The 23,360-nt window shown below is 42.3% G+C and overlaps 1 protein-coding gene across 1 annotated transcript in view; it reads left to right on the top strand.

Annotated features, from left to right (window-relative positions):
- The window catches only part of RAB3D (RAB3D, member RAS oncogene family), a 38,543-nt gene that overhangs the window by 3,411 nt on the left and 11,772 nt on the right, over positions 1-23,360 (top strand). The window contains exon 2 of the mRNA XM_034437774.3: positions 13,759-13,986. Within this exon, the coding sequence (XP_034293665.1) occupies positions 13,759-13,986 (228 nt within the window). The remainder of the gene's footprint in view (positions 1-13,758; positions 13,987-23,360) is intronic.

Raw genomic sequence — 23,360 nt, 5'->3', positions numbered from 1 at the left:
GAGAGCCAGAAGATTAATGTACTTGATGGATCTACATATCCTCCAGAACAACTCACAAATGCATATTTAACATTAAAATTGTAGCATCCATTTATTATTGTCAATGGAGGCTGGTACTATAAAAAAAATGCTGGTACTTTAAAGCTTCTGGTTGTTATTTTGATGAAATATCATTTTTATTGGGGCATTTTGTAGAAATGAGACTACTATGTTTGAGAGTTTCAAGTTTTCCAAGAAACCTTTTTTTTAATTGAGAAGAAAATAATATCTTATGGTTTATTATCAAAATGAGGGGAAACCTTCCTCTTGGGTTTCATGCACCAAGAATCCCATGCAAGTCTCCCAGACTGTTTGAAGTCTGTAAGATCTGGATGGCAACAAACTAAATCAGTGGTGGGTTTAACATATTCTTGCTACCAGTTTGCCGCATGCACGCTTGCTTTGCTCACACGCACATGCCTTCCGTGCAATCGCCCGGCCTTCTGTGCATGCGCTTTGCTTACACGCGCACTTTCCGCACATGCACCCGGCCTTCCGTGCATGCGCTTTGCTCACACGCACACCTTCCATACATGCACCCGGCATCGAAAACATGGCTAAATAGGACAGCATTACATCCGGGTAGGTGGTCGCCGCTACCAGTTTATCCAAACTGGTCCAAACCGGCTGAATACCACCTCTACTAAATCATGATTTGTTTTTGGGATAACATAATTCCAATGAATTCTGACTTGCAGTTCATGGTTGATGTATTTGCACGATTAGTGAGCCAAATCAAATGAGACTAAGTCAACAGATAACAGAGTCATTTGTAATATGGAGCAGGTCTTAGCTGCAGCTTTGGTCTCCTTGGTAGTTATTGAGTTTTACAGAGCAATAATTTGATGTAGGAACACAGAGCAAGTGGGTTTTTGTTTGATTTCTGCATCATCATGCAGTATTCACTTATTTGTCACTATTACATAACTGATTTCAACAGGACTTGAAGCATTTGGAGCCTTGTCTATGACCTTGCCATTTTATGCCCTTTTATAGGGAGAAATAGAAAAATGGAAGCTGGAACCTTTTTTTAGTTTGCGTTAAAAAAAGAACAAAGACCAAAAAATTAATAAATTGAATCCTTGTCAAATTCTGCATTGGAATGTAGCATACAGTATAAGTCTTTAGAGGAATCATCTTTCATTTTCTCTATAATCATCTAAGAATATCTTCTGGGGATACAACCCATGAATCACGTTCTGACCAAAAAGAACATTTAAATTTCCTAGCTTAGGTATTCATTCCTCTGAGACTTCAGTTTAGTTTTGTGTAAATCATGAATTGTTACTTTATAGCCAAAATGTACTGTGATATAATACTTTTCTTATGGGGAATTAATTTATTTATACTGGTTCGTGAGTTCAAGTCTCACTTTAGCCATGAAAGCCATCTGGGTGACTCTGGGCCAGTCATACACTCTCAGCCCAATCCACCTCACAGGGTTGTTGTGGGGAAAACAGGCAGAGAAAGGTATGTTGGATAAGCTATCTTGAATTATTTGTAAATATAATAAAGGTAGATACAAATAAAATAATAAAATGATGTATATACATGTTCCAATAAGTAGTTATGTTTGATAGTCTGTGGAATTGCATACCTGTTGAATTTCACCCTTTTTTATTGTCCAATTTATCTGAATTGTGTATATTTAGTACCATCACTTTTGGTCCAGTTCATAGATCTAATGAGGTGATTTGGTTTTGCTAGTAAATACCACTGATTTGCTTAGAGTCCTACCACACTATTTGGAGTATAAAATTGGAAGTAATGATTTTTCCTGATCTGATACTCTTTTGAGTTACAGTACTATCCATGCAATGTCCGCAAGGAGTAGAATATGAAAGAGAAAACAAATATGCACTCTCGTTTACCATATTTTTCAGAGTATAAAACACACTTTCCCCCCCTAAAAGGGGGTGGAAATGTTGTTGCGTTTTATACACAGAATACAGCCATTTTGGTGTCCTGAAGCCCCGCCCCGCTCATCCCATTTTTGTGAAAAATGAGGCACACAGAGGGTTTGGGAGGCCTGCAGAGTGCTCCTGGGGACCAGGGATGGCAAAAACCTTTTTTTTCTTACTTACCTCTTTGAAATCTTGGTGCATCTTATATACCGGTGCATCTTATAGTCCAAAAAATACGGTATATAGGGTTTGTATTGGCCAATGTAAAAAACAACAACCCACTTTTCTGTGTGAGAAAGACACCAATAAGATGCTTCTGGTTCCCTTCATATCTCTGTAATACAGGTAGTCTTCAATTTATGATCTCAGTTGGGACCAGAACTCCCATCACTAAAAGATGAGGTTGCTAAGTGAGTTATCATGTGACCGATTTTATGATCTTTTTTGCCTTATAAGCAAATAATGTAGTTAAGTGAATTATGATGCTGTGATGTAATGTGTAGGACCGGTTGTAAGTCACTTGTTTCAGCACTATCATAACTTCAAATATTCATAGTCATAAGTCAAAGGTTACCTATACAAGAGAAGTGATGAAGAACATTATCAAAGAGCTGAGGCTCCCAAGGAAAAAAAGTATGGATTTGGCTAAAAGTTTAGTCCTTTGAATCAATTCCTTTTCCAGCCTGCAGCATTTTTGCAGAGACTGACTTTCAATTAATCTACTACTGTATATTTGAGATCATTTTATGTGGAATAATTACATGTTAACATGACTGAAATACCTCTTTAGTCTTAGCAAAACTTTCTGGGACACTCTAGTGGCTGACATTCAGCACAAACTAAAGCAATTTGGCTGCACTTAACAGGACATTAACATCAAAGTAAAAGAGTATCTCATTGTCAGTGCGTTGAGAAATGTGGGTTACAGAATGAGCCTGAATATATTTCACTGGAAGAAACAGATGGACAGATTTGTGAAAGTAGTCATACTTGCCAATTAGGAAGGCATTTGTGGTAGGATTAGTTATAAATGGCTTCTTTTTTGAGGGCTGGGGCAGGAGTGAAATTTACTTACCTTCGCTACCGGTTTGCAAATGTGAGCACGCTCCCTATGCTTGTGGGTGCCTCCTCCATACATGTGCAGAGCCTTCTGCACATGCACAGAGGGTCAAAAACGGGACATGATGACGTCCAGGCGGGTGGGCGGAGCCTCCCGCCGCCTGCGCTACCAGTTTTCCCAAGCCAGATAGAACCGGCTGAATTTCACCACTGGGTTGGGGATATAAGACAATGGTATCCAGATTAGAGAAAGCAATTGTATCTCAGTTGTCTCTAAGGCCATCAGGAGACTCACTATGTGATATACACTGCTCAAAAAAATAAAGGGAACACAAAACTACTGTATGTAAAGAACAAAGTATTTAATAAGGCTATTTCATTCATTCAGATCTCGGATGTCTTCTGCTTGTGTTCCCTTTATTTTTTTTGAGCAGTATATTATTTATTTATTTATTTATTTTTATTTTATTGAATTTGTATACCGCCCTACTCCCAAAGGACTCAGGGCGGTGAACAGCCATAGAATAAAACATAAATACAAAATTTAAAATAGAATAAAACGAATTAAATAATTTGGCTGAACAAATTTAAAACCCCAATAATTTAAAACCAAATTTAAAATTTCCATTTAAAAAGGGGAAAGACTTAGGTCAGGCCAGCTTGATGAAATAAGAAAGTCTTGAGCGCGCAACGGAAGGTATGCAGATTCGGGATCCTCCGTATCTCCGGGGGGAGCTGGTTCCAGATAGTAGGTGCCCCCACAGAGAAGGCTCTCCCCCTGGGGGCCGCCAGTCGACATTGTTTGGCCGACGGCACCCGGAGGAGCCCCTCTCTATGGGAGCGTACTAGTCAGTGGGAGGCTATTGGTGGTAGCAGGCGGTCCCGTAAATAACCAGGTCCTAAGCCATGGAGCGCTCTAAAGGTGATAACCAAAACCTTGAAGCGCACTTGGAAGACCACCGGGAGCCAGTGCAGCTCGCGCAGGAGAGGTGTTACATGGGAGCGCCACGTCGCTCCTGTCACCACCCGCGCGGCCGCTCTCTGCGCCAGTTGGAGCCTCCGAGTGCTCCTCAAGGGGAGCCCCATGTAGAGAGCGTTACAATAGTCCAGACGGGAGGTGACGAGGGCATGAGTGACCGTGCGTATTAATTGAGAAAGGTGGAAGCAGGAAGTCTATAGTGTTTAAACCCCCAGATCATCATTATTGTTTTAAATATTGCTTCCTTGTTTGTCAGGCAAATTCAGACATTCATAGCCCACTAGGGACAGAATATAGATTTCCAAGGAAAAGCTTCATCACTGGAAGCTTTCAAGAAGAGACTGGACTACCATCTGTCAGAAATGGGTTGGACTAGATGACCTACAAGGTCCCTTTCCAACTCTGTTAATCTGTAATCTGTCATATAGACACAGATTAAGATTAACCAGCCCTTCCTCCCCTTTGGTTTTAGAGACAAATGCTGCTAATTATAAGGTTTTACTCAGCCTGCAACTTGCAGCAGCTTGGTTTCTGGATTTCAATGCTTCGTTTTGCTTTGCTTTGGCCTCAGTTGTTTCATTTGCACTAGGTCTCCTGCAGCCCTTGATGGATGGATTCCCTTGCTTGTTTATCTCTTCTGGACTGATTTAAAAATGGAATAAGAAAACTCAGTTCTATCATTGTCACTTGAAAGAGAACTTGGTAGAATTTCAACCAAACTCCCTAGGTTGTTGGGTTTCTTTAACAGATTAGTCCATCTTCGCATGTTTCATCAATCAACTTGTAGGAAAAAAATGTGGAGGCTGGAGGCAGTGCCTGGTCAGGAAAATGTGTTCCACCATTGTAGTCAGTTGGAGTGAGGGGAATTGCTTGAAGCCCAGCATGCCAGTGCAAGACAGAAAACACTGCTTTTGAAATGAAGCCAGGAGACATGGATGGAGGGTAGGGATGGGTTGAGGATAACTTTGTGGGTTCCTGCACTTCTGAAGTAGTGGGTGGCTCATGCTCATCACTCCAGGCTAAGCTGGAAGTGTAGATCTGGAAGCAGAACAGCAGGAGGAATTCTCTCCCTCTCAGCCTCGGAACAAACACTGGAATCGCCAGAAGGTGGCAAGTCCAGGAAAACTGAACGTTTTGGGTAGTGTGATTTCTAAAGAAAAAAGGTCTAGAAAAATTTGTGTTAGATTTTTTCTTTTTTCTCTGTGATGTAAATTGTTTCTCTTTCTGTACAAATTAGGAAATTGTGCTTTATATTAGCCAGGTAGCATGCGAGTATAGTGTCTGTCTGAGGATCCATAATTTACAGCAGTGTTTGAAGCCTGGCAGTGTTAGCATCTGCATTCCTTACCAAGTGTGTTAAGACTGGGATGTGGAGATATCTCCCTTAGTTTCCTCCTAAAAATGCCATGCATCACACAGCAAAGTGAATGTTCCTGAGGATGAGGAAGAAGGGGAGGATTTTCTTTTAGAATATTTTGTAATAATATAGCAGGTTCTTCTCTCTTTGTACTCAATTAATTTATACTCTGCCCTTTTCCAAAATGCCCAGAGTAACTATACCCGATCTCACCCTGTCTCCATGTTATCTTTTCTTTAATCCTTTAGAGTAGATGAGGTTGAGAAACAGGAATGGGCAGGGTTACCAGTAAATATTTGAGGCTGGGTTTCTTTTTTCTTTATCAGGCACCAAATCGGCATAAAATCCTTTTCACCTTCCTTTTCTCTTCCTTTTCTCTATGCCATTTTCACTAATTTACTACTTCAGCTTATTCAATTGTTTTCTAGTTTATTTCTTTATAACCAATCCATTCTTTGTCTATTTTGAAGAAGCAAAGAGATATTGATGGGTATCTTTTAGCTTCAAAGTTGTCCAGACAAGAAGCACAACCATGAATATTAACTCTATCTTTATTATAAGGTTATGTCTATGGAGATGCTCAGTCATCTAGGCCATAGTTGTCCTAAAGGTGCTTTTTCAAGAGGCAACTGGACTTTCTGTGGTGTAATGAAAATAATCTCACACTTAACACCACAAAAACTAAAGAATTTATAATTGACTTCAGGAAGAAGAGAGATGTACATCTACCACTGTACATAAATGGTGAGGAGGTGGAGAGGGTGGGTAGTTTTAAATTTCTGGGCACTTATATCTTGGAGGACCTCTCATGGACTATGAATGCTAACATACTTATAAAGAAGGCTGTACTTCCTGAGAATGCTCAGGAAGATAAATCTACCTCAGCATCTACTTCTGTCCTACTATCACAGCACCATTGAGAGTGTCCTGACATACGGCATTCTTGCATGGTATGGGAGCAGCTCTGTAGCGGACAAAAAAGCTCTACAGAGAATCATTAAAACTGCCCAGAATATTATCGGACTCCAGCTACCAGCCCTGGACAACATCTTCGAATCTCGCTGTTTGAGGAAGTTGCATAACATTCTAAGAGACTCTTCCCATCCTGCTTACAATCTTTTTGGACTGTTGCCTTCTGGCAGAAGATACAGAACAATTAAAACTCGGACCACACGTTTCTGAATAGTTTTTATCCCAGAGCTATAATTACACTCAACAATGAACTAAAGGGCCACCATCAGTGAGCTGTTGGACAGTATTACTTGGTCTGTTGTGTGGATGTTTGGGTAGTTTAGGGGTGGGGAATTGTGGTGGGTGGAAGTGTGTTTGGGGATTATGTGTGTGGGACCTGGTCTTTGGGTGTCAAGTAAATTTCATTGTATGTGTATACTGTGTATACTAGTTGCCTCTTGAAAAAGCACCTTTGGGATTATAAGATTACGTTAACAGAATCTTGCAAGACTAAAAGAGTCACCTTTTGGGGAGATGGGCAACAAACAAATTTAATAAATAAATAATAAATTTCTTCCCTCCTCTCCTTTTATTCTCCAGAAAATTAGGGAGGATCCCTTCCAAAATGATTTCCATGCTCTATCTTCTCCTTCTGTGGACTGAAATAGTAATTGGGCAGCCCCTTAGGTATATGGATCTTTCTTCCATGTGTAAATTATGACCTATTTCTCCTTGGATGTTTTCAAACTGAAGCTGGTTCCTTCATAGTGAAGTGGAGTCTGAAAAATGTGGCATTTTGTTGGCTGACCCAAGTAAACACTCAACTATCTGTAATGTTTTATTTCTTTACAGTGCCCGAGAAACTGTTCAGGTTATAAAATGTATAACTGAGGAAGAAATCACAAATACTTTCCAATGATAGGAACTAAACCAATTAGCTATTTCCCCCAGAGATGCCAAATTTTATGAAAAGCTTTCCTGCTTTTGCCAGAGATTCTTTCTGCCATTGCTTACATAGGTGTTCCAACAAGGCTACTGCTTTAATCTGATTCATCATTTTTAATATGCTCTGTTATTTTATCTGATTGAGATCTAATACAAAAGAGACCATGCCAATTTAAAATCTTATTGGCTGAAGGGAGGCACAATTTGGTAGAGAATTCACTCCCAGCATTTCTCTTTCAGCATTCCTTTGATGTTTGCACCTAGAAATTAATAGGCCTGTTTGCTGATAAAGCCCAGGAAACCAGAAAAGTGGCTTTTTTGAATAGCTCTTTGTCACAGAGAGCCAAACTAGTTTGACTGGTTAGATTAGAGCCTCTGCTATGAGAACCTTGCCAAGAAAGGAGAGATCAAGTACAACCAGGCTATACATGTACTCAGGTGTGTACATTTGCACAAGCACGCAGAATGGTTAACCTCATGTAAGACCTGTAAATAGTATTAATAACTCAGTTGTATAACCTTCTTGTAAATAAACCTCAAAAATTTCTATTATGCTTTTTTAAAATGAGCCTTCCTTAGCAAACGGGGAGAAATATAGAGATTTTTCCTCTTCTTCAGCAGTTTACTGTGTTCCTCTGCCAACAGAAAATGCCAACTCTCTTCGTGTATATTCTGCCACAGGCCCAAAGAAAGGAGGCACATATTGCCAACATGGAATTCCACCTCAAGTACAGCTGCATGGAGAGAAGGTTGAACTATAATCTGCTGTTCTCTTCAATAGCCCAAAATCATAATCACCAAGTCATACATATAATGAATGATACAATGACTAGTTGGTGTCTTGGCTGGCAAGAAATTTGGTTGTTAATTTTATGGAAAGGAAAAAAGACTATAACAGATAATAACAGTATAACAGAGTTGAAAGGGTCCTTAGAGGGCATCTAGTCAAACCCCCTGCACAAGCAGGAAACCCTACTATTCCAGACAAGTGGTTGTCCAGTCTCTTCTTGAAAGTCTCCAGTGATGAAGCATCCACAACTTCTGAAGGCAAGCTGTTCCATTGGTTTGATTGTTCTCACTGTCAGAAATTCTCCTTATTTCTAGGTTGAATCTCTCCTTGTTCAGTTTCCATCCAATATTCCTTGTCTGGCCTTTGGGTGCTTTGGAGAATAGGTTGTCCCTCTCCTTTCTGTGACAGCCCCTCAAATATTGGAACACTGCTATCAAACTATTTACTAAGTCTGCACTACTATTAATCTTGTCACCATTCCAATCACCCATCTCCTCCCACTTATGACCATATGACTGCAACCTAGTTGCTGGTATCCTTACGATTTATATTGACAAATCCTAATATGATTTGATTGCTTATTTCTACCCTATGATTATCATTAAGTGTTGTACCTTATGATTCTTGACGAATGTATCTTTTCTTTTATGTACACTGAGAGCATATGCACCAAGACAAATTCCTTTTGTGTCCAATCACACTTGGCTAATAAAGAATTCTGTTCTGTTCTGTTCTGACTGACTGGTCCTTCTCTTCCCTAGACTAGCCATGTCCAGTTCCTGCAACTATTCATCATATGTTTTAGCCTCCAGTCCCCTAATCATCTTGGTTGCTCTTCTCTGCACTCTTTCTAGAGTCTCAACATCTTTTTTATAGGGTGGTGACCAAAACTGGATGCAGTATTCTAGGTGTCGTCTTACTAAGGCTTTATAGAGCAATATTAGTACCTCACTTGATCTTGATTGTATCTCTTTGTTAATGCAGCCTAGGATTTCATTTGGTTTTTTTGGCTGCTGCAGCACATTGCTGGCTCATATTTAGTTGATTGTCACTAGGACTCCAATATTCTTCTTACATTTACTATTAAACCAGGTTTCACCTAATCTGTACATGTATTTTTGGTGCCATTAACATGGTTTAGGGTCCAAGAGAAAAGCACAAGTGTGCAAAAATGCAGTGTTATCCCTGAGGGCAATCCAGATGCTACTGCAAGGGAGTGATTGGAGTGGAGATTGTACCCTCCCTCACAAGGAAGCCTCCAAGGCCAAAGTATATATTAAAGAGCCTTTAAAATCTAGGCATCTAGACAAGAATTCAAAGCAGTTCTCAAGCTTTTTGTTCTGGTTGCCTGGACTACATATATTAATAAGCATCCTGCTAGTGATAATTTTAGAAATGAAGAGGGGTACTTAGTTTTTGGCAAAAATATCCTTTCCTCTTCTCCCAAGTTGGCTAATGGGTTTCCCCTAAGAAGTGGTTTGGATGTCTAATAAAGGCTTGTCTTTTTTTAAATGGCTTCACTTGTACCATTCTTGCTCTCCCCTCCAAATCCCCCCCCTCAGTTTGGGGCAGTGGGCAGAAAATAGAACCTGTCTCTCACACTGCACTTTGGGATCCCAAAAACAGGTTTATTTTCTTCACTAAAGTCACCATTGGTAGAGCAAATGCCTTCCTGAGATAGGCCTTTCCAGCATGACTATAGTTGCCTCATCATTCATAATGTAGAAGTTACCATGATGGGCAAGCTCAGCTTGGTTATTTGCAGTAAAAATGAATGGTTGCCATCCATCAATGATTGCTTCAAGAGAATGAGACAATGCTGGGGTGTGTGTGTGTGTGTGTGTGTGTATCTGTTTCCTTTCTTAGACATATCTCTTCAGTGACACCTGCACAGCAAGTCATCCTTATCTTCTTGGGATCAGTGAGTATTGTCAAGGGGCGGTAACTTCTTTTAATTGAATTTTCAAAATCATGCTAATGTTTGCTAACTAGGATGTGCCAAGACAGGGTGACCTAGCCTGGCACCCATTTACTTCCAAGCAGATAGAACAAAATCACTGACTCCTCCTAGATGCTTTCTTTATTTTTAGCATAACCTGGGGCGGGATTCCAGATTTAGTTGAAGAATGGAACTGCCATTGGAGTCCTTCCTCTTGGCTTTCTGCACTGCTTTTGATTGTGAAGAAACGAAGAGAAGCTTCTCTTACATCAGTGGCTGTTGCAATAGGTTTGCTCATTTGAGGATACATTTATATATGGGCACTATTACTCATTGTAAATATTCTGCTGATGTATAAAATGTATTCTTTATTAAAAGTCAAGATTCATGGTTTAAAATGCACAGTATGGTTAACAGTTCAAGAAGAACATTTTAATTAAAGGAAAAAATCAAATTGGCAGGCTTCAAAGTGAGTACAGTGTGTCAAATCCTTACTGTAAACATAGTTTGGTTTTAAGGTGAATGTGAAGAAAGTGTTTTTTTCTTGACAATTTTACACCTCCGCATCTTAGCTGACTAAACTTGTTTTTTTTAATTGATCAAATGGCATTCTTTCAATAAAACAGCATGTTTGACATCTTTATTGTTCTACCTACTCCAATATGTGATATTCCTCTCTTTTTTTGCAGTATTTTCAATTCTAAAGAATAAAAAGCAAACCTTTTAGATGTTCAGTGTAATTCCTTGGGACAGCAGGGTGTCCTTGATCAGATCTATGTCAAGTCTTTTAAAATTAGATAATCTCTGTAAAATGTGCAGTGCAGGTAATTTTATTTATTCATTTATTTATATCCCACTTTTATTATTTTCACAAATAACTCAAGGCAGTGAACATTCCAACACACCTTCCTTCTCTTACTTTACCCATCAGAACAACCCAGAGAGTGTCCGGTCAAAAGTCACCCAGCCAGCGTTCATGACTGGGGCAGAACTTGAAATCCCAATTTATTTATTTCTAGCCTGGTGACTTAACCATGAGAACCAAACTGGCTCTCAGTTGTTGCATTTCTCTTGGAAATTAGCTAAGGGTCAGACAAAACTCTCTCCTCTCAAAGTATTATGTATTTCTCTTTAATTATGTAGAATTCTTTATTGTCCAAGTGTGATTGAAAACACAAGGAATTTGTCTCCTGTGCATAAGCTCTCAGTGTACATATAAGCAAATGAAAAGGCATGAATCATAAGCATAAAATACAATCATCATAAATCATAAGATACAATACTCAGTAATAGACATAGGATATTAAATAAGCAATTAACATAAATCATAATGGGATATTAAATAAAAGCAATCAACATAAATCATAAGATAAAAACAACAAAGTTATAGTCATAAGATGCTGAGGGAATAGGGAATAGGAAAGATGAAAAGGATAATAGTAATACAGCCCTACTACGTGGTTTGACATCCTAGGGCACAAGATAATGTAGTGGGAATTAGTTATTTAGCAGAATGATTGCAGGCAGGGAAAAAAACTGTCCTTGTGTATAGTTGTTTTAACATGCAATGCCCTATAATCTTATCTTGTATATTGAGGGAAGGAATTGAAACAGTTTATGTCCAGGACATGAGGGGTCTGTAGATATTTTCACAGCGCTCCTTGTGGCTTGTTCAGTATACAGATCTTCAGTGGAAGAAAGGCTGGTTGCAATTCTTTTTTCTGCAGTCCTAACTATCCGTTGGAGTCTGTGTCTGTCTTGTTTGGTTGCTGTGCCAAACCAGACAGTTATAGAGGTACAAATGACAGACTCAATAATTCCTGAGCTTTCTGAGTTGGTGCATGAAGAACAGTCTTTGTTGTGCTTTTTTATGACTTTTTTTTGTTAGGTGTCCATTTTAAGTCCTTATAGAACCTAGAAACTTGAAGGTCTCTACTGTTGATATCATGTTGTCTAGTATTATAAGAGGTGGTAGAATAGGAGGGCTTCTCCAAAAATCTACTACCATCTCTACAGTTTTGAGTGTGTTCAGTTCAAGATTGTTCCGACTGTACCACAGGGAAAATTATTTAACTCCCCATCTACATGCAGATTCGTCATCATCTCAAATGAGACCTATTGTATCATCTGCAAACTTCAATACTTTAACAGAGGGATCCTTTGAGATGCAGTCATTGGTGTAGAGAGAAAAAGGTAATGGAGAGAGGGGGGACACCTGTGCTAATTGTACAGCTATCTGATGTGATTTTGCCTAGCATCACCTGCTGCTTGCTGTCTGTTAAACAGCTTATCATCCACTTACAAGTGTAGTCATGCCCAGCTAGCTGATTCAGTTTAGTGAGAAGAATATCTGGAATGATAAAATTGAATGCTGAGCTGAAATCTACAAAAAGGGCCTTTGCATAGGTCCTTAGAGATTCAAGATATTATAAGATGTAGTGCAGTGCTATGTTAACAGCATCACCTGCTGATCTATTTGCTCAGTAGGCAAATTACAAGGGGTCTAATAGGGGATTTCTAATGGTTTTCAGGTGGGCCAGCATTAACCTTTCAAAGATTTTCGTAACTATGGATGTCAGAGCAACCAGTCTATAGTTGTTCAGCTCCTTGATGGAGAGTTTCTTAGACACTGGGATGATAGTAGAGTGTTTGAAGCAAGAAGGAACACATCTCCAGTGATTTATTAAAGTGAGTGAAGAGCCAATTGATCAGCACAAACTTTCAAGCAAGAAGAAATTGTCTGGGCCTGGTGCTTTTCTAGGCTTTTGTCTGATAAATAGACCTCACTCATCTTTTTCTGTGATCACCAGAGGTGGAGGAGTCAGTTATAGGAGATGTTGGTGAGATATTTCATATTTAATGATAGAAATTCTTCAAAAGCAGCTAGTTAGTAAAATCAACATGCACTAATAAATTTGCCATCTTTCCAAACCCCTAACCTTACTTTGGGTACTGAATAATCATCCAAAATAGCTGAATAAAGATAATGTGACATTGTGGACTGTTTGATTATTACCAAAGATATCTTCTTGCTTTATTTACAATTGTTATCTGCTGCTACCGACTACTGTACTGGAATTCACTATCCAACATGTGTAGTTGTCATAGGGCTGTGAGACAAATCCAAGTGTATGCTGCTCCAGGATAAGCATTTTAAACCTTGAAGTACTATAAGTGAGTCTGCTGACTTTAAAATCTGAGTGATGATGATTCAACCAAGATGTCTCAAACCGAGATAGTTATCTTAGAAGAAACTGGGACTGAAAGCTGAGAATTGGATAACCATTTGTCTGAAGTGGTATAGGGTTTCCTGCCTAAGCAGGGGATTGGACTACAAGACCTTCAAGGTCCCTTCCAACTCTGTTATTCTATTCTATTGTAATTCCACTAAATTTTGATCTTTTGAGCTGTCTCATGTTAAGTGACAATCACAGTATGTGTTGAGCAATGAAGACTTTTGTCATGCACAGTTTTAGATCTAAATGAGAAAAAAAAATGTATGTACACCATTGAGTTGAATGGGATTATAAATCTTGGAATTGATCCTTATGCAGGGATTCCTATCAAAGGAAGCACTATGATGCTAACAGGTGTACTTTTTCTTTTAAGACATCCCCTGCCAACAAGAAAGGCAAGAGAGGATGTGGGTGAGGTAGGTAAGCACATCTGTGTCTCTGTCTTGCTTATCTTGGATATCATGTCTGAATATGGCTTCTGTTTGCAAGTTCTAGAATGAGCATTGGCATTCTTCTCTGGCCTCGAGCTTCACTAGAGATATCCATTTCCCTCCCTTAGATGGCCTCCGCAAATGACACCCGACAGATGCCCAAGGATGCTGCTGACCAAAACTTTGATTACATGTTCAAGCTTTTGATCATTGGCAACAGCAGCGTAGGCAAGACATCGTTTCTCTTCCGATACGCTGATGATTCCTTTACTTCAGACTTTGTTAGTACTGTTGGCATCGATTTCAAGGTGAAGACTGTCTACAGGAATGAAAAAAGAGTCAAACTGCAGATTTGGGTAAGATACTTTACTGTTCATGGGAAGCAGAGCATAGGAACTGAAAACAAAAGTTGGTAGAGCTCTAGATCAGGCAACCAGTCTGTGCCTGAGTAATTCAAAGACTACAAATGGGCATACATGGTTTTCTTTGGTTAAAACTTAAGAGAGAGAAGGGGTAGTAGAGATAATGAAAACATGCATTCTTAATTAAAGGAGACAGTGTTCTAGTTACCTGCTGCCTTTCTGAGCTTTTGGGAGAGGTTGCATTGATATAATCATTACATATCCCCTTACATTTCAGCATCCTTAAGAATTTTTCCCCTTGCATGAAAAGGGAGAGTATAGTACTCATTTAGTATAAAATTATGTTCTGTGCTCTGGCTGATTCATGACATATCAATTATGGGCGAACATGCATGTTTCAGCAGTGAGGGAGATTTCCTAAGAACTGAAACTGAAGAAAATATATCCAAAGCAATTGGAATCCTCCGTTCTCCTTCCCAGGATGTTGCTTTTATTGATTTAGAATCAGCCTTTGATTGCAGGGAAGCAGGAATAAGCCTGCATGAATTTCTGTACTAGAAATTCTAAATTGCACATTAATTGATCACTGACCTGCCTTCTCTGATGTCTGCTCATTTATAGACCAGAGAAATGCTTTGGATATAGCATTACTTAGATTTCAGTAAAGCATTCGACACAGTAGTCTACAACCGACTTCTTGGTAAACTAGAAAAATGTGGAATAGACAACATCACCATCAGATGGATTTGTAGCTGGCTGACAAACCATACTCAATGAGTAGTCTTTAATGGTACTACATGGAGGGAAGTAAGCAGTGGGGTACCACAAGCAGGGGTGAAATTCAACAGGTTCTGACAGTTTCTGGAGAACCAGTAGCGCAAATTTTGAGTAGTTCAGAGAACTGGCAAATACCACCTCTGGCTGGCCCCAGAGTGGGGAGGGAATGGGGATTTTGCAGTATCCTTCCCCTGGAGTAGGATGGGAATGGAGATTTTGCAGTATCCTTCCCCTGGAGTGGGATGGAAATGGAGATTTTGCAGTATCCTTTCCCTGCCACGCCCACAAAGCCACACCATGCCCACAAAGCCACGCCCATAGAATCGGTAGTAAAAAAAATTGAATTGCACCATTGACCACAAGGTTCCCTCTTAAGACCAGTACTCTTCAATATCTTCATAAATGACTTAGATGAGGGATGAGGGGAATTTATCAAATTTCCAGATTACCTTATTTTTCGGTGTATAAGATGCACTTTCCCCTCCTCCCAAAAGTGGGTAGAAATGTCTGTGCGTCTTATACAGCGAATATTGCGAAGCCGCTCCCCCCGCTGCCGCCCCCGCCCCCCCAGCTGGCCGCTGCCTCCCAGCAATATGCCTCTTTGCAGCAAACAGCCTGATCAGCTTCAGCACAGCCTGATTTAGCATGAGCAGCTGATTGGCGGTTTATTTATTTTATTTATTTTATTAAATTTGTATACCGCCCTACTCCCGAAGGACTCAGGGCGGTGAACAGCCATAAAATAAAACATATAAATACAAAATTTAAAATAGAGATAAAACAAATTAAATAAATTTGGCTGAACCATTTTAAAACCCCAATTTAAAACCAAATTTAAAATTCCCATTTAAAAAGAGGAAAAGTTTAGGTCAGGCCAGCTTGATGGAATAGGAACGTCTTAAGCGCGCGGCGGAAGGTACGCAGATCCGGAATCCTCCGTATCTCGGGGGGGAGCTCGTTCCAGATTGTAGGTGCCCCCACAGAGAAGGCTCTCCCCCTGGGGGCTGCCAGTCGACATTGTTTGGCCGACGGCACCCAGAGGAGCCCCTCTCTATGGGAGCGTACTGGTTGGTGGGAGGCTATTGGTGGTAGCAGGTGGTCCCGCAAATAGCCAGGTCCTAAGCCATGGAGCGCTCTGAAGGTGATAACCAAAACCTCGAAGCGCACTCGGAAGACCACCGGGAGCCAGTGCAGCTCGCGCAGGAGAGGCGTTACATGGGAGCGCCACGTCGCTCCCATCACCACCTGCGCAGCCGCACTCTGCCCCAGTTGGAGCCTCCGAGTGCTCCTCAAGGGGAGCCCCATGTAGAGAGCGTTACAATAGTCCAGACGGGAGGTGACGAGGGCATGAGTGACCGTGCGTAACGAGTCCCGATCCAGAAAGGGACGCAACTGGCGGATCAGGTGGACCTGATGAAAAATCCTCCCGGTCACGGCCGTCAAGTACTCTTCTAAAGACAGCCGTGAATCCAGGAGGACACCCAAGTTGCGAGCCCTTTCCGTGGGGGCCAATGCTTCGCCCCCAATAGTCAGCGATGGCACCAGCTGACTATATCGGGACATCGGAAACCACAGCCACTCGGTCTTGGATGGGTTGAGCCTGAGCCTGTTTCTCCCCATCCAGATCCGTACGGCCTCCAGGCACCGGGACATCACTTCAAGGGCATCGTTGGGGTGGTCTGGGGCAGAGATGTACAGCTGGGTGTCGTCAGCGTACTGATGGTACTCCACCCCGAAACCACGGATGATCTCGCCCAGCGGCTTCACATAAATGTTGAACAAAAGGGGCGAGAGGACCGATCCTTGTGGCACCCCACATATAAGGGGCCTCGGGGTCGACCTCTGCCCCCCTGTCAACACAGACTGCGACCGGTCGGAGAGAAAGGAGGAGAACCACCGTAATACGGTGCCTCCCACCCCCAACTCTTCCAACCGGTGCAGCATGATACCATGGTCGATGGTATAAAAAGCCGCTGAGAGATCTAATAGGACCAGGACAGAGGAACAACCTCTGTCCCGAGCCCTCCAGAGTTCATCCACCAATGCGACCAATGCCGTTTCCGTGTTGTACCCAGGCCTGAAACCCGACTGGAACGGATCTAGATATGTCGTTTCATCCAGGTACTGGGGAAACTGTTGTGCCACCACACTCTCAACAACCTTCGCCACAAAGCGAAGGTTGGAGACTGGACAATAATTAGCCAATATTGCCGGGTCCAGGGAAGGCTTCTTGAGAGGTCTCACCACCACCTCTTTCAAGGTGGCGGGAAAGACACCCTCGCCCAATGAAGCATTTATAATCCCCTGGAGCCAGCCTCGCGTCACCTCCCGGGAAGCCAGCACTAACCAGGAGGGGCACGGGTCCAACAAACATGTGGTCGCATTCAGTTTACCCAGAATCCTGTCCACATCCTCAGGGGTCACAGAATCAAACTCATCCCAGATAACATTCTCAGGACCTGCCTCCATCATCCCCGCTGGATCTACCCAGTCGGAGTCCAGATCTTCCCGAATCTGAGTGATTTTGTCATACAGATACTGAACAAAATCCTCGGCTCTTCCCTCCAAGGGGTCCTCCCTCGCTTCCTGGTGGAGCAGGGAGCGGGTCACCCTAAACAGGGCGGCCGGGCGGTTATCTGATGACGCAATAAGAGCAGCAAGATAAGTGCATTTCGCTGCTTTTATCGCCACTAGGTAATTCTTAATATGAGATCTTACCAGTGTCTGGTCAGATTCAGTACGACTGGCCCTCCAACTACTCTCTAGGCGTCTTTTCCGGCGCTTCATCTCCCTCAGCTCCTCAGTAAACCAAGGAGCCAGGTGAGATCGGCGCCGGGTCAGAGGCCGCAAAGGCACGACTCGATCCAGAGCTCCAGCGGCCGCCCTATCCCAGGCGGCCACTAGGTCTCCAGTCGAGGCGTGAGCCAGGACCTCAGGGATTGGCCCAAGCTCCATCTGGAATCTATCAGGTTCCATCAGGTGCCTGGGGCGGTACCATCTTATCAGTTCCGCCTCCCTGCGGCGGGGTGCAGCGGTTCGAAGGTCAAGGCAAAGGAGAGAGTGATCCGACCACGACAAGGGCTCGATGACTATGTCCCCTATCTCAAGATCACTCAGCCACTGTCCAGAGACAAAAATCAAGTCCAGTGTGTTTCCCCCCATGTGCGTAGGGCCATGAATTAGCTGGGTCAGATCCATAGCCGTCATGGAAGCCATGAACTCCCGAGCCACCTCAGATGTCTCACCCATGGATGGCAGGTTGAAATCCCCCATGACCATAAGTCTGGGGGTATCAACCGCCACCGCGGCGATAACGTTGAGTAGCTCAGGCAGGGCTGCTGCCACGTGGCAGGGAGCCAGGTACGTGATCAGCAAACTCATCTGAACCCCATGACCCCATTTCACAAGGAGGGTCTCACAACCGGCCGTCTGAGGAACAGTGGCCTCCCTCGGCCTAAAACCTTCTCTAATAATAACTGCTACTCCCCCGCCCCTCCCCTGTGACCTCGGCTGATGGAATGCATGGAAGCCTGGTGGGCGCATTTCTACCAGAGGGACCCCTCCCTCCAGGCCCAACCAGGTCTCCGTAATACCCGCCAGGTCCGCTCTCCTGAACAAGATCACAAATGAGGGGGGCTTTATTTACTACGGACCTGGCGTTGCACAACATCAGCCGAAGGCCCGGGTCCTGAGGGTCTGTGCAACCTGGAGAACGAGTGGAGCCTTGGGGGCCGGAGCACGCTACCGCTTGAAGACAGCGGATGCGCGCTCCCTTAACATGATATGGCCCCCTGCTCCCGCCATATCTACCCCTCCCCCTCACAGTACCGATGGTGAAAACACGATCTGGACAAGCTCGACCCCCCCCATTTCCTCCGAAACTCCCACTCCCCCCACCGCGCATAGTGGCCAGGCCTGACCTTCCCCTTGGTGGGTTGGATCTGCCTCCCGGAATACTGCCTATCAGCTGTTCCAGGCTGCAGGGATCGCCACTACCCATCGCCGCTGTTGCCACCCATCACCACTGCTGCCTATCTCCACCTCTGTGTGCCCCATTTTCAGCCTCCACGCATCCCATTTTCGGCCTCTGTGCACCCCGTTTTCAGCCTGTTCCAGGCGGTGGGGATTGCCGCCGCTGCCACCTATCCCTGCCACCTGGAACAGGCCAAAAATGGGACTGTATGGAGGCCAAAAATGGGGTGCGCGGAGGTGGCAATAGGCGGCAGTGATCCACGCAGTCTGAAACAACTGATAGGTGTTATTCCGGGAGGCCAATCCAACCGCCAATCAGCTGCTCATGCTAAATAAGGCTGTGCTGAAGCAGACCAAGCTGTTTGCTGTTTGCTGCAAGGAGGCAAATTGCTGGGAGGCAGAGGCAGATTTTTTTTTTCTTTTTTTCCTCCCAAAAAGCTAGGTGCATCTTATAATCCGGAGCGTCTTATAATCCATTAAGTGGCAGGAATAGCCAACACCCGAGAAGACAAGCTCAGGATCCAAAAAGATCTTGAAAGATTTGAACAATCCAACAAAATGAACTTTAATGTGAAGAAAAGCACAATTTTACATTTAGACATGAAAAATCAAAGCTATAAGTACAGATTAGGCGAGATCTGGCTCAAAAACCATAACTGTGAGAGGGAGTCCTAATGGATGATCACTTGAATATGAGCTAGCAGTGTGTGGCAGCAGCCGAAAAACCTAATACAATCCTGGGTTGTGTAAATAGAGGCATAGCATCAAAATCCCCTGAAGTATTAATACCGCTTTATAAAACCCTGGTAAGACCACACCTGAAATATTGCAACAAATTTTGGTCACCACATTACAAACAAGGTGAGACTTTGGAAAACGTTCAGAGAACAGCAACAAAGATGATTAAAGGCCTGGAGACTAAAACATATGAAGAACGTTGCAGGATTTGGTTGTGCCTAGTCTAGAGAAGAACTTGGGGTGACATAATAGCAGTATTCCAAGACAGGATCAGACAGGCAGGTTTTGAATGATCTCTCTCCTATCTTTTACACTCCCTTGTGATCTCTTAAGGCAGTGGTCCCCAACCTTTTTGGCTGCAAGGACCGGCAGTGCTGGCTGTGGCTTCAGCAGCAGGGAGGGAAATGGTTTCGTGCATGCAGCCTAAATCCTGCACATGTGCAAAGGAAGCTTTGTGCACTCACCTGCTATTTTGGGTCAATGGGTTCCCAATGGGCCACGGCCAGGAGGTTGGGGACCACTACTGTAAGAGATGTGATATCTAGCTGCATCGGTACAGGCCATTTGGCCTCTAGTTTTTTTATTGCTTTTAAAATAATAAGAGAAAAAGGGGGAAAAAGCAGAAGGAACAAACCCCCAAAATACATACATTATTAACACTACATACCAAGTGTTTTAAAAATACAACAGAAGAAAATTAAGATATAGAGTATAATACGTTGGGACAATAAACAGTTACAATTCTATATAGAAGTATCTAATGCAAACATTATTCAAGAATATACAGTATATATATCCATCACATGTAACTCAGTTGCAATATTTACAGTAAAACATCTGTTAACAACATTGTATGAACCAGCCTCATTTGCAGTTTCTGAGACATTCTAGATATCAAAACAACTGGTTAAATCTTTTAAAATTAGAAAACCTACTATTAGTTTCATTGGATATTTGTTATCAATTAATCAATTTGATATGCAAGTAGTAAGAAATGAGTGGGATAAAGAGTTAGAGGTTCCTATATTGCCTAGACGATGGGATAGTGTTTTAATTTGTATACCTAAAATGCTCAATGGATTCAAATCTACAATTTATATGTCAATAATAATAATACTTAGAATTTATTGAACTCCATTATATCTGTATAGAATAGTATTAGATAGCATTTTATTGATGATGTAATAAGGACAATGCTTCTTTAAAACATTAAAACACTTGTCCTATATCAGGCCTGTCAAACTCGCGACCCGCGGGCCTGATGCATCACGTGCTGGTCACGCCCATGCCTGGTTTAGCAAAGGGGGAAAAAGTCCCAATATGTCACATGACGCTGCCGTGACAACACAAGTTTGACACCCCTGTCCTATACTTACAAAGTTTGGGGGAAAGTAGTGGAATATATAAATATGACTCTGCAATAAAATCTAAAATATTCAGACGATAATATTCTCTTGAATAAGCTGCATACTACATGGAACTGGATAATATAAATGGATTCTCTGTCCACTTATTGTAGCTAAAAGACTGATATTGCAACGTGAAAAATAAATGAATCGTTCCATTTACTCAATGTATTGAAGACCTGATTATATTTGCTATCTATTAGCGGATTGTCTATAGACATAGATTTTGTATGGGTAAATATAAGGAAACGGGGATTCTTTATTCAAAGTACTATAGGTTTAAAAAGCATGTAAGCCATTATAAGTTTATAATGTTTATAAGTTTATAATAAATAAGTTTATAATAATTTATAATAGTTTATAATAATAAATAAGTATAAATAAATAAATATAATAAAATTTATAACATTATAAGAATAATGTTTGTATTAGACAGTTATGCATAGAATTGTAACTATTTAGTGGATATCTCTAATCTTAATAAAATATGATTAATGCTGATGTTCTTGAGGCACATTGTAGATGCCAACTCTACAAAACTGCTAATAATTATATACTATTGTGCTACATTGATATTGAGGATCCATTATATTGACTAAGAAGTTCTGGGAATTGTAGTGCAGTGCATTAGAGCAGCAGGCTGGGGAAGTCTACTCTAGGTGGGCTCATTCCAGGGGTGAAATGCTCCCGGTTCGGACTGGATCGCCCGATCTGGTAGTGATAGAGGTGGGTGGTTCGGAGAACCGGTAGCAAAAATTCCTGCCCCTCCCCCCCATGCCCAGCTGAACCGTACAATCATCAGAGGCTTTTTTTTTTACTTTTAAAAACATTTTTTCTACAACCTCTTTGGCCAAAAAAATGCTTTTAAAAGTAAAAAAAAAAAAAAAAGCCTCTGATGATCGTGTGGCTCAGCTGGGATCATCAAAGGCTTTTAAAAGAAAAAAACCCTTTTTTTCTTTTAAAAGCCTCTGACGATCCAAGCTGAGTTGCCTGGTCGTCAGAGGCATTTAAAAGAAAAAAAGTCTCAGCCGATCAGGCAACTCAGCTGGGATCGTCAGAGCTTTTTGAAAGCATTTTTATACAACCTCTTCACCAAAGAGGTTGTAGAAAAAATGGTTTTAAAAGTAAAAAAAAAAATTGGCCATGCCCACCCAGTCACATTACCCACCACCACCAAGCCACGCCCACAGAACCAGTTCTAACAAATGAGTCACCACTGGCTCATTCCATACATCTTGTATACAATTTGCTAATTGTCTATAACTTCAGTCTGCAGTCCTTAATGGTGCTTTTTAAATTGGAGAAAGCACCATCTGTTTCTGAGAAAAGTATGATTCTCTTTGGACCTGCGCATTTGCATACTGCCCCATAAGGCTAGAAAGGTAGTTCTCTGACTTTTCCGATTGTAGGGTTGTTCCATGTGGTTATTTGAGGGGAAAGGGCAGACTGGAATACCCTTTTTTATATTCCATCAAAAGAGCCCTCGGGCCAAAATCCTCAAAACTGAAGAATTGGCAAGAATCACTCTTCCTGTTGTCACTTAATGGTCTGTGCTCTGATAACAATTCCACACTGGAGAAACATTTCCACACTAGTGAACCTTTTAGGTCAGGAACTTGCTGTTCTTTCTACCCTTAGCCTTTGATAATGCACCAGAAGCAACCCATTTCCAGTTTGCTGTCCTCTTTTCCCTCATTTAAATGCTCCATTAAGCTTTCAATCTCTTTAAATTTTAATTAGAGTCAAATGCCAACCCTTACGTACACCAGGGCCATCATGGAAATGCTGTCCTCAACCAGAGATGAGCCTAAAAGGAGTCCATAGGTCAGAGCCCTACAGAGTAAGCACAGGTCTCCACAGTAACAGTGAGTCTTTGGGGTGCAGGAACAAATCTCAGGAGAATCAGGAAGGAGTCTAGTCTCCAAGGCTGGGCAGCAGAAGGGGGACTGTTCTTCCATAGCCTTTCTGTGCCTGTGCTTTGTAGGTGGCCTTATCTCACTTAATTCATTATTATTGTTGTCATGTTTTCTCAGAGACTCAGAGCATTTGTTCATGCTTGAAACCGTGAACAAATAGAATTGCTTTAGACCAGGGGTGTCCAACTGGATTTCTTTGAGAGCTGGATAAGCATTGTAGTCCTCTGTGGGCCAGCGGAGGTGGGGGGAGGGTGGGGAGGAGATGGGATGGATGCCTCCTGCAGCACCCTGCTGGCCAAAACAGGGCGTGGGAGGGGTCGCGTGTGGCCCCCTCTGCCCCGTTTTCAGCTTGAACAGCTTCCTGCAGCACTCTCCTGGCCAAAAATGGGCCATGTGGAGGCCTCCCAAGGCCCCTGCATGGCCCATTTTCGACCTCCCTGGCCTCCAGCAGCACTCTGCCAGCCAAAAACGGGCCTCTCTGCTGAGGCCTCGGCAGAGTGCTGCAGGAGGCTGGGGAGGTGGTACCAGGGTGGGGGGGGCCGCACGCGGCCCGTTTTGG

This window comes from Pantherophis guttatus, chromosome 2 (assembly GCF_059756535.1).
Source record: "Pantherophis guttatus breed Tessera chromosome 2, ASM5975653v1, whole genome shotgun sequence".
NCBI lineage: Eukaryota > Metazoa > Chordata > Lepidosauria > Squamata > Colubridae > Pantherophis > Pantherophis guttatus.
Note: the sequence above shows the minus strand (reverse complement) of the source record. Positions and strands in the feature narration are given on the sequence as shown.